We start from the raw sequence: 18342 nt of genomic DNA, 5'->3' as shown, positions 1-18342 counted from the left end.
TTTGGTTGGACTAGGAACCGGCCTCCCGGGTCTCCAGATGCACTTTGAGGAATAAAAAACTACTCCGGAGTATTCATCAGCATGAGAGTGAGTCAGTAATGACTGAATTTCATTTTTTTGGTGAACTATTCCTTTAAAGTTATTAAGTTACATCACATAAACCAAAGTGAGTGAGTGACAGAGAGACATTTGTGGTCTTGGCTGGTCTTGAGAAAAAGTTCAGAGTCCAGCTCGACTGAGACCGAGACAAGACCAAGACCGGTTTCGAGCACCACAACACTAATCAATAATCAATACTCCCTTACCTTGAGTAAGTCGGTCTGAGTGCCCAGTCCTTTAGTGCAGAGCTCCATGACGGAGTAGGAGCAGAAGGTGTCTCTGACGCGGTACTGACTGAGCGTGCTCAGCCACAGGGACGAGCAGCTCTCCAGCTCAAAGGGAGGAATCAGGATGGACTGGTGACCTGAGTAAACACTGTCAGACAGGAAACAGCAGCCGTGATCAGAGGAGAAACATAAAGACACAGAGAGAGAGAAAAAGATGAAGCTGAAGGTTTCACTGCACCTGGCGAGGCACCACAGGACGAAGCCCAGACCGCAGTACGGGTCCAGGCAGATGGCTATTTGGCGAGAGGAGTAGAGTTCACACTGCAGCTTTATGGAGCGACACAGCGCGCTGACGGCCGCATGGGAGATCTGTGACCAGACGACAAGAGGAGCAAGATTCCTATGTTAGAGGAATAGTTCAACATTTTGGCAAATCGCTATAGTCATAGCAGTAGGTTCGTTACCTTTATTTGCCGGTGCAAGCTATTTTTAGAACGGCGGAGCAGAGCCGTGAGCTGCTCAGAGCTACGCTACGGAGGCTCATGGGATTTCTTGGTTTCCCTCATCAAACTCATCAAATACACAATCCAACAACTCCACAACGCTCTGGTGGACAAGTTGTGACCTGCACATTCACCACGCTATGAGATAATAACAGAACGTTACCAGACAGAGTTGTTTTAGAGGTAAATGCAGAGACTGCTTGATGAAAAACTGTCCCTGAAGGCAACGCGCATCAGCGGTTTTACATGAATTTACCTTTAAGCTACACTGACCTCTGCACCTGCAACAGAAAATACATGGATGTGCAAATACTCTTTTGGGCATGTATTTACTTCGAAAACACCTCGTATTTGATGAGTTTGATGAGGGAAACCAAGAAATCCCATGAGCCTCCGTAGCGTAGCTCTGAGCAGCTCACGGCTCTGCTCCGCCGTTCGTGTATTTCTGTCTGTTTGTGTGTTACCTGCCAAGGGACTACGGATGCAAATTAGCAAGTTGCTAACTCTGATGCATTTACATTTGTGCACACATACGAATGTTCATTAATGTGTATTGTCCCTTTTAAATAAATAAAATAAAATAAAAATAAAAATAGCTTGCACCGACAAATAAAGGTAACGAACCTACTCCTAAAACTACAGGGATTATGGCAATGGGCCACTTTGCCAAAATGTGGAACTATCCCTTTAAATGTGAGATGGTCAAGTGAATGAGGGAGATGGTGAAAGAGCTCAGAGGTTGTAATAATATAATAATATACTGTATATAACATCAGTTGGTTACAGGACTGTGATAATAAAAACGTGACCCAGTTTGAATCCCCAGCCTCTGTCTCACCTTCACCCCAGTCAGCATGCCGGTGGTGGACACGCTGAAGTCCAGATAAGCGATCATCTCCGCTGTGGGCGGTTTATAGATCTGCGGAGGCCGGCGGCGTGGAAGGTCGTCTGGGTGACGGAGAACAAAGTAAACAACAGAATTAATTTGATCTGCAACATGTAATCATTACCAGGAGTAATCTGATACTGTCGATCATTCACCGGTTGTGCAACTCTGAAGTTCAACTTAGATCAACAAAACACACACAGAACAATAAATACTAAGATAAAAGAAACCCAGCACAGCAACACAATCTATACACACACTGAGTATGTTTGAAAGTTACACAGGAGGAAGCACTTGTTGTAAAGATTACAGTGAATTTTCTTTCCTTTATTAATCATACAAGCCATCAAACTCCTACACCTGCTGTAGTGATCTGTCTCTTCCCAAACCCAAAGAAAAGAACGTCACGGCAGCAGATCAACATGAGCTGACGCGTGCATGGGTTCAATGAAATTAGTGTACAAACGAGGTTCCACTGATAAATTAAATAAAAAAAGATTTATTTCTGTTCTTCAAACTAAACAAAATCTTAGCAAATTCTTAGCAAAACAAGAAACACAAAAAAACAATGTCTACTTTAACGCTATGGTCAAAGAATTGGGTGCTTCGCTCAGCAACACCTGCACCAGATCATCCCTTTGTTCTTTGCCCCGTCCCATTGTGCATTACGTCACTTCCCCATCAGAGGAAGTTCACCAAAAATAAAACACAAAATAAACACCAAAATAAATTCTGAAATGGCTCCTACACCTACAGTAATAAGGATTTAAGCTTCAGATTATTGTTTATTGTTTATTTGGATCCCCATTAGTGACATGTAGCACATCAGTGGCAGCTACTAATTACACATTACACTGCAATATATTAGACAGTTAAAAACTTTAAAATAACATTTTCTCTGATACCTCAGACAACAACATAAGTGCTGAACAGTTCCAGGTTTGCAGCACAATACACACACACTTAGTCCTATACACATGAAACCATGTATGTGTCAGCTGTGATCAAATGCAGATTTCAGGAGCAGGTTCTTTAATTTATTTCTAAAAATCTGATTTACTTTCTGACCGTGTGAATTTCATTGCTCTGTACTTGACTGTGTGTTGCATTGAACCGGTATTTGAGATGTTACATGTTTTAGCCATTTGGTTTTTGCTTCAAACATAATTCTTAGTTGCTGCACATGGATCATTTATGGTTATATTGACTTGGACCTTTATATAAAAGTATTTTTTATGTAGAAACAAACAATTAAGCTACAACTTAATTTCTTACGTCATTGTAGCATCACATGATTTGGTCACATGTCAGTCTGGACAATGTCGGACATGTGGAGGCTGTGGTCGGTAAGAAGTTTTTGACCACCCGTTTTGTTTTAAGGACTTAAAGTTACTCATTTTCGTTAATTAGGTGGTGTTTTTATTAACTTTGGAATTTATTATTAATATTCAACTAAGTTTTGTCATCGTTTTCTACTTCTTTAGGAAAGTAAACGTTTTTAAAGAAGTAGAAAGTCGCCTTTTTTGTCTTTTTTGAGGTGATACTCATCGTCATGTTGAACTCTGGACTCTGAGCTGCACCAGGAGCATTTTTACTCACCTGAAACAGCCATTTTAAATGCTATTCCAACACCTTTCCCCTGTCCACCTGTCTGCAGATGTATAATGTATAGCGTCTCACCTGTGTCAATGATCGTCGGCCACGTTTTGATATTGACAGAAGCAGCGGCTTCTTTAGAGCGCAGAGTCCTCATTAAGTTCTGAGTGGTCAGGATACAGGCGGCTTTACTCACCTGGTGACAAAACAGACACAGAGTCAGAAAAACGTTATGAGATCGATCACTGCGATCTCTTTGGACAAAACAAGAAATATATAGTAAAATATAAGAATAAATAAGTATACGAATAAAAATACACAGTGTAAAAGTGCAAACATGATTAATTTAAAAAAAGCAGAAGCTGCAAAACCTGTCAAAAATTAAATCAGTGACAGAAACAGTCTCATAAAACATGATTTATCTTCATAAAGTTTGACAGATTTTTTAGTGGTAAGCTGAACTTTTATTTTTAGAAAAGATAGAAAACAGGAACATTTAGTGACCTTATCTTCACTTTGAGTCTGGTTCTGGTTGAGCTGCAGTTTTTATGTTGGGACAAACACACACACACACTCACATCAATGATCATACGGACGGTCGGCAACGTGGCCGCCAGGTTCTGAGGGTGTGGCGGTCGGACGTTGACAGGGACACATCCAGCGTAGAGACAACCGTAGAAGGCCGCGATCAAATCGATGCCTGAGAGGAAGGTGGAGTAAAATATACGTATATATTAAATATTAAATATTATAAAAAAAATTAAATATTCCATGAGTCACAATAATTAATCTCTGTGGGAGTCGGAGTGATGACAGGAAGCAGAACCGACCCGGAGGATACAGCAGCACCACGTTCTCTCCGGTGTTGATGCTTCCTTTCTCTGTGAGCGCTGCAGCGATCTTCTCCGCTCGCTTATGAAGCTGCACGCAGGACGCCGTGCTCACGGGGACTCCCTGTACGACAGGAGGAGAGGGAGTCAGTGCTGCAACATCTTCAGAGTTTCTTCTTTCTTGTGCATTAGAGTTAAAGTACAGCGGGGGAAATAAGCTTGGACGCGTCAACATTTTTCTCAGTAAATATATTTCTAATCAGGCTTTTGACATGAAATGTTCACCAGATGTCAGTAACAACCCAAGTAATCCACACACACAAATACATCTAAACATATCTGTCCATAAATGAAGTTGTGTGTAAAGTGAATAAGTATTGAAGATATGAAGAAGAAAAGGAAGAGGTGCAGAAAGGAATGAAAGAGAAGAAAGCAGCAGGAATCTGTCAGAGTTTAGAAAGTGATCCTGTCTCCTATCAGTGCTCCTTAAAGGGACTACGAGGAGTTTCGGAAAGCGAAGTGTTTTCACACTACATTTCCCATGAGCCTCCGCGCGCACGGTGAAATTCTTGGACCGGCGCAAGGCAGAGAAAGAGAAAACATTTGCCAAAAATGTTTTATCAATCAAGAATGAAAGTTGGAGGTTGGAAGACGATCAGATACCGTAGTAGTTCCGACCATAAACGATGCCAACTAGCGATCCGGCGGCGTTATTCCCATGACCCACCGGGCAGCGTCTGTGAAAGAAACGCTGGGCGAGTCGACCACTAAATAATAATATCAAAATAACTATAATGAAAAACTATATATTTATCGAAAATGGACCCATTAACAAGTGGGTAATGTAGATTCATCCACATTAATATGAGAGTCTTATATAACCAAAAGCAAACTCCTTGGGGTCTCTTTAATAGCTGCTTTAGTCCTGATTGATGCTGTTAAAAAGTTTTCTCATCACCAAGGTGTCACACAAGAAGCATCATCATCGTCATCATGGCTCAAAGCAAAGAGCTCTCTCCAGACCTTCAAAACCTTATGTTGATAAAAACACACTGACTGATGGCGTTACAGGTTACAGACGTGTTTCTAAACCCCTGAATGCACCGTGAAGTGAAAATAAAAGAACATCATTGGACCATAAAGCATCCACCACCAGGTGCTGCTGCAAGATTTCTGACAGAGTCCAAAGAAAACTCAGAGGAGTCTTCCTCACAGAGCTCAGAGCTTCAGACTGACCTGGAATCAGCAGGTAAACAGAGAGGAATGACTCAACCAGCCCGGCCGCTATGCAGCAGCTCACCATCAGAGACTGGTGAGGTGACGCTGAAATACTGTGTTTCTCAGTGTGGTACCTTTGCATTGAGAAGAACGAAGAGGACGTGGTCTGCGTCTGTCTGTGCCCTCCACTGTAGAGCCTCCGTCAGGTACTGATGCTGCAGGAAGAAGAAAACAGCCATTAGATCTATATATAAACTGTATATATTTATATATATATATATAATAAACATCCCAACGTGTCCTTAAATACAATAATATCCATGAAGGGTTTCGTGCTGATGGAAAAACTTAGACCTAAATAAAACAAAATAAAGTGCCTCTCAGAGACTTGATGACCTCAGCGAGCAGCTGTCTGACATAAACTGTGTCTCGCCAACGTGCAAACAATTTACATCAAACACTCAGAGCCAATCCAGCTTTTACAATAATGAACAATAACTCAGGAAGTGAGAGGGACGTCTGCAGCAGAACAAGGTACAGGGCAGCTACAGTACACAGGGTGCAGGTCTTAAATCAACACAATTACAAAAATGTCAAAAAAACAAAAATAAACATCATGCAACATTTTGTGTCACATCTTAAAACACAAGCACAGAAAATTAAAACCACAATAGTCTATAGATTAGAGCAGGATGAGAGTGGACGGGGTGAGAGGGGATGTGACTCTTACCATCACAGTGGGCCACATACAGAGCTACATCCAGACGGGACGAGAGCAGAGAGAGAGAAGAGTCCAGGTTTTTGGTTTTACACCTACAGATCTGAGCTGCAGCTGAGCTCATCATGGACCAAACTATCTGTTGTAGCCATTTAAAGTATTTAAACCACAATTTGTATTTGTTGCACACACATCAGTTATGTTTATATAATATGACTTGGTCATTTATTTTTGTAGAAATGTTTTGCATCACTGTAGCATCACATTATTTGGATACATGTCACTAGGGGGCGGGAGTAAGTTACTCACTTCGTTGATTCGATGGTTTTTCGTTATTTTTTGGAATTTATTATCAATACTAAATCACATTTTTCTATGTATTTTACCTGCTTTGGAAAATAAACATCTAAAAGAAGTATCACGCGGTGGCTTTTGTGTTGGAAGTGCATTCAAACGCCACAGACCGTCCCTGCCCACGGCATGATATGCCGGTACAACTTTTTGCAACCACAGTCTCTCCACCTGTCCGGCATTGTTCTGACTTACTCCCGCCCCCCAGTGACGTGTATCCAAATAATGTGATGCTACAGTGACGCAATAAATTTCTACAAAAATAAATGACCAAGTGAAATTATTTAACATAACTGATGTGTGCGCAATAAATAGAAATTGTAGTTTAAATACTTTAAATGGCTACAACACTAAGTATTCACCACCATAATACACTCTGATCACACTTTGTTTCCTGCTGCTTCTCGTTTGTAAAAAAAAAAAAAAAAAAAAGGGGCAGGGGAATGAGATTAACAGCGTCACAAAGCGTCGTCAGAGAGTTAGAGGTCAGGTTTTGCAAAAAAAAGAAAAAGAAACCGTGAAATGGGTTTTGGAGCGGCTATTTTTACTATTATGTCCAGCCTTGCCCTCTGATTGCTATATTGGGGATTTCTGACCCCTCACTTGAACTAAACTCTACACAAAACTAGTGTTGACAAAACCATATTATAGCTTTCACATCCACACTAGCAGGATTCCTCATTCCTTACTGTTGTATTTGAAGTCTGCTAAATATCCTCCCATCTCCCGGTGCCTTAAAGACACTATGTTTTTTCTAAAACTTGAGAACATTAAAGGGTTGCTAACCCTCTTCCCGACCATGTGCATTTGTTTAGAACGAATCCGGCGAGAAAACAAGCGGTACATAACGTTATATTTCATATACGATGTTACCATGTGTATATTTGTGTAGTCTTATCTGTCATAAACAAGAGATTACGGGTTACGGGGCACGTTACGTTTGTGTGGCGGTGCCGCACACATGTGCAAGAGAAAACTACCTTCCTGACGAGGTCCTGGTCTTCGATCATGCCCAGGTCTCTGCCCGCTGCCTGGGCGATCCGCTTCCCCGCCACCAGGTTTCCCACCATGACGGAGGCAGGACCGACACCGACTACACCACAGAGAGGAGACAGAACATTTACAGACTTTAGAAACTAACCACAGTCTAAATATAATTGAGTAAGACCAAGTTTGACCACGTTTGACCACATTTGACCACGTTTGACCACATTTGACCACGTTTGACCACATTTCACCATATTCGACCACATTTGACCACGTGTGTACCTGGCTGCTTCTGGCGAGGTTTGGGCAGGTTGGTGACACACGTGTGCGGACACATGAGGATGTTGCAGGGGTGCAGGTTTCCGTCCAGGAAGAACTGCTTGGCGTCAGAGATGTGGATGCCGCCCAGCGGTGTTTTGGGTAAAGTGTTGGCCGGCACCAGAGCCAGGCAGTAGAGGCCCACCTGGTGGATGCTGTCGATGGCCTACACAGGGAAGATGAAAACTTCATTAATGAAACCTCACCTGTGCACCACACACCACGCATTTAAAACACAACCTGCACAGTGAGTTCAATCTTCTCTCCTCTGGACACAGGTTTTTGTCACAGGGTGTAAAACAAACTGTTATAAAATCAGCCGTAAACAAATCGTAAATTTGCATAAATCTCTTTGGGTCTGTATCAGTTATTATCTACTTATTCATAGTTCTTTGATTGTTTTATTTGGAGGTTTGTTTATGATGTAGTCTAGATATCTTTGTTGGTATAAAAACTTTTTAAAGCTATTTAACTTAGAATAGGATAGAAAATACTTAGAGGGGGTTAGGGGAAACCAACATGAAGATGACAACTTCACCTGTGCACCACACAGTATAACAGCTGATTTCCAAATGCATTTAAAACTCAACCTGAACAGTGAGCTGCAGATTTATCACAGGTTTTTAGTCCCAAGGTGTAAAACAAACTGTTTTAAAACCAGTGGTAAACCAACTGTAAATTTGCAAGATTCTTATTTTATGTTTGGTTCTTTATTTTGGGGTTTGGTTGCGATGAAGTTTAGATATATTTGTTGGTATTTAATACTATTTTATACTTCTATACTAATAGTATAGAAAATACTTCATTGTCTCCTATTTACATCATGCAAAGGGAAAACATCTGTCTTTGCTTCATGTGCAGAACGTTACATGTGCAAAAAATAGGTACAACAATAACACATCCAATTAGTTAATCTAAATCTAATTATTTACTTTTTTACTTTTTACTTTCACTGTTACTGTATCTACCAAAGAGTTAAAATAAAGTCACTGAGCCTGAGCCTGGAAACAGATCTCTAGTTCATTATCATAGTGTAACAGCATCAGAGGAGGTGAATACCACCAGAATTTGTTATGTTTATACTTATTTGTGGGAACACTCTTTCACAATAAAAGCCTGTAAAAGAAGAAGATGCTGCTGCTGTTGATGATTCACCTGAAGCACTCGACTCATCCACTGGAAGCTGTCCTCCTCGCTAGCGTCCGGCCTCTGCTCGGCCACGATCACGACCCTCTCGTCATAAAACACAGTGACTGAAAACACAGCGATCCTGAAAGACACACACGGAAAGAGAGAGAAACAGAAACACACATCAATACATCGTTGTGGTTGTTCAGAAGATGTGTGAGTCGAAAAGTTTAAATGCAGCATCAAAGAGTCACCGCCAAGATAAAAGGAAACATCCAGCTGCTGTTCTCTCTTTGCACCACCAGATGTCAGCGGTGACAAATTTGGATTCACACAGAAGACACTCTTCCTCATCCTCATCTTCATCAGACTTACATATAAACTTATACATAAACGGGTCCTCACCTCCCTCTGTACACAGTCTTGACCGGCTCCACGGCCAGAGCGGTGGCCACCAGGTCGTCGGCGTTGTGTCTCCGCCCGCTCACCATCAGCAGCCCCTCGATCTTCCCTACCACAAAGATCAGGCTGCCCTGCACACACACACACACACACACACACACACACACACACACACACACACACACAGTGTTACAGTTGTGCTCATAAGTTTACATACGCTGGAAGATTTTGTAACTGTGCACCATTCTTTAAGGAAAACATGAGCGATCAGGCAAAACAGATTTCTCTTATTTTAAATGCGATTCAAATTAAACTGTTGAGACATCCAGAAATAACACAATCATTAAAAAAAAAAAAAATTTGATCATCAGGGAGTCTGACCAACCAATGTTTGATGGGGCGGGACTAGATAAGCTTTTGCTTCTCCCGCTTTCCCTTTCGGTCATGTGTATTGTATTAATTGGATTGAGATGATGTGTGATGATGATGACTAATTGACATGCCCGAAATGAACCAAATAAATAAATGGTACCAGACCGTGGCTTGGTATCAACAGAACCCCTCAATTTCCACTTTTATGAGAGATTGAACACTGCCGATTAGCATTCTCAAATCTATTTATTTCCTTTTTCTGTTTTATTTTTTTGTTTTAAGTTGAACAACCTTCTCCCTCAGGACTTTAGACAGTTCTGTTGCTTTCCCCATGGCTCAGAATCCAGCAAAGACAGTGCAGCAATGGATGAAATGTGCAGGTGTCAAGAGCCCAGAATCTCATTGACTTTTTATACACAGACACTAATTACAAACATCAAGTTCCCTGAGTAGCCATTTGAACCAGTCTGTGTCAATCTGTGTGTTTATTATCAGGGTAAAAACTTTGAGGGTATGTAAACTTTTGATCAGGAACCATTTTGGTGTTTGCATTTATCATTAGGATTTATAAAGATCAAACACAGTTGTGTGATAATAAATGGCTTCACCCAGCCACTAACTCTGAATAAAAAAAGTTTTGTTGCATTATCAATTTATATTTTCTGAAATGTAGCCAGGATTTCACAAATTCTGCCAGGGTATGTCAACTTCAATTTTGCACTTATGCACTCGTCACTTTAGCAAACAGCACTTTAGCACATAGCACTTTAACTAGCACTGTAGCACTTTATAACGTCTCAGTAATCTTTTGGTCCCCTTACCCACTCTTTTAACCGTCTTCGGTCAGTTAACTGATGGTTTATGTATGTCGTTCATATATGTTTCGTGTGGTGTTTTATTGTCCTAGTCCTGCCTCTTGTACTTTTTATCGTCATTGTTTTTTATGTCTAACATCAACATGCTAATGGGACTGGGGATGGAAATTAGCCACTTGGCTATAATCCCACATATTTACATGTCAATGCCCATCAATATGTACTGCTCCCATTTAAAAAAAAAAAAAAAAAAAATCTGAAATCTGAATACTCATTACACAACAGTTTCCATGAAGCTCTTCTACTTCTACTTACTGGGCCGACAAAACCCAGGAGTCCTGAGCGCACAAATGGGATCTCTCCGATGGGAACTCCATTAGCGTTGACTGGTATCACCTGAACACACACACACACGGGACAAAACAGAAGAAGAAATTAGCCGCCACTCTGCTCTGCTGTGTTGTATTGTATTGTGTTGTGTTGTGTTGTGTTGTGTTGTGTTGTGTTGTGTTGTGTTGTGTTGTGCTGCGACGCCTGGCTGCAGCTCTCATCCTGCTCTCGTACCTCGAAGGTGTTCTTGGTGACTCCAGGCAGACCGTAGTACATGGTGCCTCCGGCCCGAGAGTTGATGATTATCTCTCCGATCTCGTCTGTTTTACACAGCTGAGGAGGCCCGTCAGGCCTAATGATGCACATCAGAGCTGGAGACACACACACACACACACACACAGATACACAACATTTAGAAAACATGCACACACACGCAAACACTGCTCAGCTCAATTTACAAACAGCTTTGTTCTCTTTTCCTCCCATTAACAGCAGTTAGATTTACATTTATACAGAGATTATCCAGAGGCAGAACATCCTGTTTCCTCTATCGTGTAGGTTATATAATAACAGAATATTATTATAAGTTACAACACTTGATTTGAAAACTCTTTTAGGTGCAAAGACGCTACAATGCAGTCTGTTCTTTAACTTGGATAAGGAAAAAAGGTCAAAAACAGACAATCTACTACTCTACTCATGTTCACAATCAGATCTCTGTATTGATTTGTATTATTATTATTATTAGGAGTTATCTGCACCTGTGATTATATCTCTCTGAACTTGTCGGACCTATGAATGTAGGACGGATGTGGTGATGGAGCTGCACAAGTGATTATTATATATGGACACTTTTTAACGTTGTGTCTTGTGTTGTGTTGTCATATTGTAAAATATAAAATATAATAAAAATGTAAGTCACGCAAAAAAAACAAAAAATAAAAAACTGATCTCTTAAAAGTCTGTGTTGATCTGGTTTATTTTTATTCGTTGTGTCCTGTGGGCGTCTGCAGTCTGGGCAGAATAATAAAAAAACACACTGCAAAAATCTAATTATTATAGAAACCATGAGCGGTTTGAGTTGATTTTGAATTATTTACAAAGCATTGCATCATTTTTTCTGTTTTCTTTTCTTTTCTTTTTTCTGGCATCCACAACAGACTGCAGCTCTGACTTGTCCCACTCCACTGGGCGTCCCCGGGGTCCTAGTGCCAGCCACTCTGGTTCAACTTGTGGAGCCACGACCCTGTAGCGACCATACATCCTCCCATATATTCCCGTTATAGCTTTGTTCTTGTGAAATCTTCCCAAGAACAAAAAGCTCCCTCCCCTCTCAAGCTACCCACCACGTCCTGTTGGTCGTCTCCTTCCTACTGAAATAAGACTTATCATCTTTTAAAACTCCAAGCCATTGTAAATGTTTGATATGATGATTTGACTTGATTTATTTAATTCTTGCTAGCAAAGAGTGCAGAATTTCACATTTAAATTAAAAAAAGGAAACTTGACAATAAATATTTAAATGCAAAAACAGTAGTTTAAAAACTCAAAGGAATTTTAAATCAAAAGCAACTGGACTTTCGATTAAAAATTCCTTTGAGATACTATGACCTGGACAAATGAGAATATGCACAGGCCCAGTAGTTTAAAAATGTACAGTAAAAAGCATGTCTAGTTTAAGATTTCATGACAGCAGAAGTTTAAAAGCAGGTGATGCAGCAACAATGAAAGGAAAGGTTAGGTTTTAGTAATATTATGTTATTAATTATTTTTACGTAATGAAAGGACCGGTTGTGTAATTTAATAGTCTTGTATTATTGTTGCTTTTAATTGTTTATTTTTATAGCCTATCTAGTTTTTATAATTGCTGGTGTTTTGTTTTGTGATGTGGACAGAAAAATAAGAATTTCATTGTCAGGGAAACTCACTTTTCCACTGTAAATTTTTCCACTGACAATAAACACTTTTGAACTAGAACTTTGAACTCATTGTAGAGCCTCACTGCTGTGTGTTTTATGATCCCTGTCTTTGTTTGCTTCTCTTTTCTTGTGAAGCCTTTTGCAACTTTGTGAAGAAAAGTGCTACATAAATACATTTTTACATTTTTTTTCATCTCATCTTGGAGTAATGTTTAGGTTCCTGCAGGATTCTGATGTCAGACTTCTCTTTTGACTCATGCATCTGTCTTCCCCCTCTTTCTCTCCCTCTCTCGTTCTCTCTCTCACCTCCAGGCATGACGTGTCCCACATCCTGCACCGTCAGGGCCGAGTTCTTGTCCTCCGTGTTGACCCTGATGACGCCGTGGCTCAGGCCGCCCATGGACAGGACGGCCCGGGCAGGGAGCGGAGCGCCGGGAACGCCGGGTCTATGGAGGGAGATGGAGATGGAGAGGAGAGAGGAGGAGAGGAGAGGAGAGGAGAGGAGAGGAGAGGAGAGAAGAGGAACAGGAGAGGAGAGGAGAGGAGAGGAGAGGAGAGGATGGAGGAGAGAAGAGAAGGAGGAGAGGAGAGGAGAGGACAGGAGAGGAGAGAGGAGGAGGAGAGGAGAGGAACAGGAGAGGAGAGGAGAGGAGAAGAAGGAAAGAGGAGAGGAAGAAGGAGAGGAGAGGAAGAGAGAGCAGGAGAGGGGAGGAGAAGAGAAGAGAGGAGGAGGAGGGAAGAAGGAGGAGAGGAAAGGAGAGGAGAGGAGGAGAGGAGAGGAAGGAGGAGGAGGAGAGGAGAGGATGGAGAAGAAGGAAAGAGGAGAGGAAGAAGGAGAGGAGGAGAGAGCAGGAGAGGGGAGGAGAAGAGAAGAGAGGAGGAGGAGGGAAGAAGGAGGAGAGGAGGAGAGGAGATGAGGAGAGGAGGAGAGGAGAGTAAGTTCAGTCAAACATCAACATCTGTTCTTACAGTTAGAGCCATTAAAGCAAAACCACAGTCCTCATCCGTCCTGCTGGAGCAGTAAAGAGGAGAGTCGACCTTGAACGCAGCGTGTGTGTCATGTTATTTCTATGTCATATTTTATTAACTTTCAGCTCATGTCCTCTCATAAATCTTTCACGGAAATGGACGGTCCCATAATTCGGGAAGATTTTTTCAGTTGCTCTTTTCTGTTTCACTTTTTCTCCTCTTTCGATAGTTCAACATGGATCAAAGACAAACCTGCGAATCGCTACTGTCATGGCCTCGGGCGAGGTGGCGCACGGACAGATGACCTCGGGCTTCAGGCCGTGGGACTGGAACACGTTCAGGAAGGCATCGCAGGAAGACACCGACCCTGAAAGGTTTCATTCAACAACACGTTGCACGATTAAAGAGTTGTACAATCTGAAACTGTGGCGTGTTGTTAAAGGGATAGTTTGATGACATTTTGGCAAATTGGCCCATTGCCATAATCCCTATAGTCATAGCAGTAGGTTCGTTACCTTTAATTGTCGGTGCAAGCTATTTTTAGAACGGCGGAGCAGAGCCGCGAGCTGCTCAGAGCTACGCTACGGAGGCTCATGGGATTTCTTGGTTTCCCTCATCAAACTCATCAAATACACAATCCAACAACTCCACAACGCTCTGGTGGACAAGTTGTGAGCTGCACATTCACCACGCTATGAGATAATAACAGAACGTTACCAGACAGAGTTGTTTTAGAGGGAAATTCATGCAAAACCGCTGATGCTGTTGCCTTCAGGGACAGTTTTTCATCAAGCAGTCTCTGTATTTGCCTCTTTAACAACTCTGTCTGGTAACGTTGTGTTATTATCTCATAGCGTGGTGAATGTGCAGCTCACAACTTGTCCACCAGAGCGTTGTGGAGTTGTTGGATTGTGTATTTGATGAGTTTGATGAGGGAAACCAAGAAATCCCATGAGCCTCCGTAGCGTAGCTCTGAGCAGCTCGCGGCTCTGCTCCGCCGTTCTAAAAATAGCTTGCACCGACAATTAAAGGTAACGAACCTACTGCTATGACTATAGGGATTATGGCAATGGGACAATTTGCCAAAATGTTGAACTATCCCTTTAACGTGACGCGATGCACTCACAGGGGTTAGCACCGTCGGCGACAACGAGCATCCGTAAGGAGGCGAGGCTGGTGTCTCTCTGGTCCCGGTGAGCCATCATGGCCCAGTGGAGGTCACGGCACTTCACCAGAGCGATACGAGCTGCACACAGAGGTCAGAGGTCACACAGAGGTCAGAGGTCACACAGAGGTCAAACCTTCATCTCACTGCCACGATTCAAACTAAAGGAATAAACGTAGTTCACCTTTGTGGATGTGGACTCTCTGCACCCAGGACAGCGGACACGCCTTCATCACTGCGTAGGGAACACTGATAGTGTGTATCCTGTTCATCACAGCCTGGAAAACACACAAATATTTATTTCCCCATTGTGATGAAACCTCATGTTATTACAGTGAAACAAAGAGAAACAAAGGCTTAATGTCTGAAAGGAGAAGTGCTTCATCTGGCAACTGTAGTTTCATTAATTTTATTTAATTAAAGCATTAAAAATGTTAAATAATATATGAAAAACTTTGCATCTCTTAAAGTGGAAGGAGAAACTTGCCCAACCTTTAAGATGTGGATCAGATTATTATACCTTATACTTTTTGTAAGATATATAGAAAAATTGGACGTCACTAATATTAGAGATCTATATGATTGACCCTGATTTGATTTTTATTTATTCACGTATTACATATATATTTCTATACTTTTTTTCTGAATCCACCATGCACCACAACCTTTTAATTCATGTATCTGTTTTAATTTAATTTAATTTTCTATATGTAATTTTGGTGTATGTTATATATGTAAGTATGTGGTTGTATGCAAGATCAATACTATGTTGTTAATCGGTAAAGTAACACTGTTGTAGGGACGGGGCTCTGTTTATGTTTATATTACAGTATATACGATTCACATGTGTTTGTGAATTTATGTGCTTTGTACATTTTCTTAAAAAAAAATATATATATATATATACACACACACTGTTGCCCATAAAGTTGGAATATATATATTTTTTTTACCTCTTCTCATGAAATGATTGTGACAATGTGATTTATTCTTGATAGATTAAGTGTATATCTTCTCAACACTGATAACTGGGACTCAGTGTGTAATCATTGCACCAGGTATATATATATATATAATTTCAATTAAAAAAAGCAAAAGAAAGTAAAATCATAGAAAATATTGAATCATTTCAGCGACAGAAATAACAAAATAACTGCACAAACATTTCTGGTGCAGGACAAAAAAAAGAGAAGCTGCAACATGTGAATCTCCACCTAATGCACTTATATACAAACAGTGTGTGTGTGTGTGTGTGTGTGTGTGTGTGTGTGTGTGTGTGTGTGTGTGTGTGTGTGTGTGTGTGCGTGTGTGTGTGTGTGCGTGTGTGTGTGTGTGTGTGTGTGTGTGTGTGTGTACTCACCACCAGCACACCGTGCCACAGGCCCATGTCCTTCTTAAAGTCCAGGACGTTCACCAGAGTTTCCCCTGAAAGTGACGACAAACAGAGATTAGTGACATCGCTGCTGCTGCTGCTGATGATGATGATGAAGAAGATGATGAAGATGATGATGAAGATGATGAAGAGGAAGCCAGACGATGCCGTCCGACGCTGCTGCAGCTCCTCACTCACCTTCACAGTAGTTACAGGCCTGGGTCAGCGCCTGGCAGTGGGTCAACATGGCCACTTTGGACACGGCCACGCCCACCACCGTCCCGTCTTTACTGGCCTTGTACTGAACAGGAGAAGAGAATAAAGAGTTAAACACAACACAACCTCGACCGTCTTTGTATAAACAAACTTTAAAGTTCAACATCCTCGTTGTCGGACATCAGCAGCTTTTTATAGGTTGTTTTCTAACGTGTGTCTGGTGTATTGGATCTTAAATGGTTTGACGAGACCATGTGAGATCTTCAGCAGGAGATCGGTCCACTTTTTTTTTTTATCTCAAACTCATTGGGCTGTCAGATTTTAGCACAACAGCAACTGAAAATTGCAGCTTTAAAATGAAACTGAAGCATTTTCTAGAAATGCATCTTTGTTTCTTGTGTCTGAAGTCGGACAGATGAATTCTTCTCTTGTGTTATCTGAGTTTTATCTGAGTTATGTTTTGCACTAGACAACTCTGGTACAGTTCATTAGATGGTGACATTTATGCTTAATATTTTACACGGCCCCTTTACAAAATGAATATATATATATATATTTTTTTAACTGTCTGGTTTAATCTAAATGAATTCAATGAGATTCAATGTTATTAACTAAAGATAAAACTGACTTACAGCTCCAGTTCCAAAAAGTTGGGATGCTGTGTAAAATCTAATTAAAAACAGAAAATCTCCCAACTTTTACTGCACACAACAAAAACTCTGGTGTAGAAAACCGAGGACTGATAAAAACCTCCTCTCCTCCCACATGTTTACAGACTGTTGTTGATGCTACACAACATTAAACACGTCCCTGGCCAGACGTTTTTCTGATCTGTTGCTGCCATCAAATTCAAAATGAGCTGATGTTTTTCATGAGATGGTAAAAATGTCTCAGTTTCAACATCTGATATGTTGTTTATGTTCTACTGTGAATTAAATCAGTGCATTCTGTTTTTTATTTTACATTTCACACAGCGTGCAAACTTTTTTATAAACCTAACACAAAATAACTGATTGAAATTTAACTAAAAAATCACAAACTCCAGTTGGAGAAACCATCAGAACCAGGATAATAAACACAGATTTAAAGGGATAGTTTGTCGGCCCATTGCCATAATCCATAGTTTTAGGAGTAGGTTCGTTACCTTTAGTTGTCGGTGCAAGCTATTTTTAGAACGGCGGAGCAGAGCCGTGAGCTGCTCAGAGCTACGCTACGGAGGCTCATGGGATTTCTTGGTTTTCCTCATCAAATACACAATCCAACAACTCCACAACGCTCTGGTGGACAAGTTGTGACCTGCACATTCACCACGCTATGAAATAATAACAGAAGACAGAGTTGTTTTAGAGGGAAATGCAGAGACTGTTTGCTGAAAAACTGTCCCTGAAGGCAACACGCATCCGCGGTTTTGCTTGAATTTACCTCTCAAAAACGGCTTCGTCTTGTAACGTTCTTGCACCATCAATTAAAGGTAATGAACCTACTGCTATGACTATAGGGATTATGGCAATGGGCCAACTGAACTATCCCTTTAAACGACAGTGTGTCACCTCTATATAAGCCGGGTCGGTGTTGGCCGTGGGGATGTGAGGCTGCCAGTCTTTGGAGGGTTTGGTCAGGTACTTCGAGTCCGTCACCACCCACTTGAGTCTGGGCCATCCTGTCGGCGAAACAACAAAGTGAAGAAAACTGCTTCAAACAAACAAAAAAAACAAAAAACAAACTAACAAACAAACAGCTCCTCCACTGGTTTCTGACCTTTAAACTGCAGGATTTCTCCCGTGGGCGTCTTGGGCAGACCCTTCAGACAGATCTCACTGGTCAGAGCCAGTCCGACGCCACAGCTGCCCAGCAGGAAGCCCACCTGGCTGATACCTGCGTCCTGACGACACACACACAGAGAAAAAAGAAAAAAAGAACA

General features: G+C 41.3%; 1 protein-coding gene across 2 annotated transcripts in view; it reads right to left on the bottom strand.

Moving 5' to 3' along the window:
- Positions 1 to 18342, bottom strand: part of dip2bb (DIP2 acetate--CoA ligase B (putative)b) — a 63586-nt gene that overhangs the window by 6499 nt on the left and 38745 nt on the right. The window contains exons 11-32 of one of the 2 annotated variants that reach the window (XM_085775551.1): positions 18180 to 18303; positions 17972 to 18081; positions 16404 to 16506; positions 16194 to 16258; positions 15018 to 15111; positions 14795 to 14914; positions 13921 to 14035; positions 13006 to 13145; positions 11015 to 11151; positions 10766 to 10846; positions 9267 to 9394; positions 8889 to 9003; positions 7698 to 7899; positions 7409 to 7521; positions 6090 to 6113; positions 5494 to 5574; positions 4142 to 4265; positions 3890 to 4011; positions 3396 to 3507; positions 1668 to 1777; positions 565 to 695; positions 306 to 474 (exon numbers count right to left, since the gene is read on the bottom strand). In XM_085775551.1, the coding sequence (XP_085631677.1) occupies positions 306 to 474; positions 565 to 695; positions 1668 to 1777; positions 3396 to 3507; positions 3890 to 4011; positions 4142 to 4265; positions 5494 to 5574; positions 6090 to 6113; positions 7409 to 7521; positions 7698 to 7899; positions 8889 to 9003; positions 9267 to 9394; positions 10766 to 10846; positions 11015 to 11151; positions 13006 to 13145; positions 13921 to 14035; positions 14795 to 14914; positions 15018 to 15111; positions 16194 to 16258; positions 16404 to 16506; positions 17972 to 18081; positions 18180 to 18303 (2520 nt within the window). The remainder of the gene's footprint in view (positions 1 to 305; positions 475 to 564; positions 696 to 1667; positions 1778 to 3395; positions 3508 to 3889; positions 4012 to 4141; positions 4266 to 5493; positions 5575 to 6089; positions 6114 to 7408; positions 7522 to 7697; positions 7900 to 8888; positions 9004 to 9266; positions 9395 to 10765; positions 10847 to 11014; positions 11152 to 13005; positions 13146 to 13920; positions 14036 to 14794; positions 14915 to 15017; positions 15112 to 16193; positions 16259 to 16403; positions 16507 to 17971; positions 18082 to 18179; positions 18304 to 18342) is intronic. The other variant, XM_085775552.1, reaches the window with a different exon arrangement.

Source organism: Trachurus japonicus, chromosome 5 (genome assembly GCF_045865225.1).
Source record: "Trachurus japonicus isolate A0001 chromosome 5, Traja_1.0".
In the NCBI taxonomy this organism is placed as follows: Eukaryota; Metazoa; Chordata; class Actinopteri; order Carangiformes; family Carangidae; genus Trachurus; species Trachurus japonicus.
Note: the sequence above shows the minus strand (reverse complement) of the source record. Positions and strands in the feature narration are given on the sequence as shown.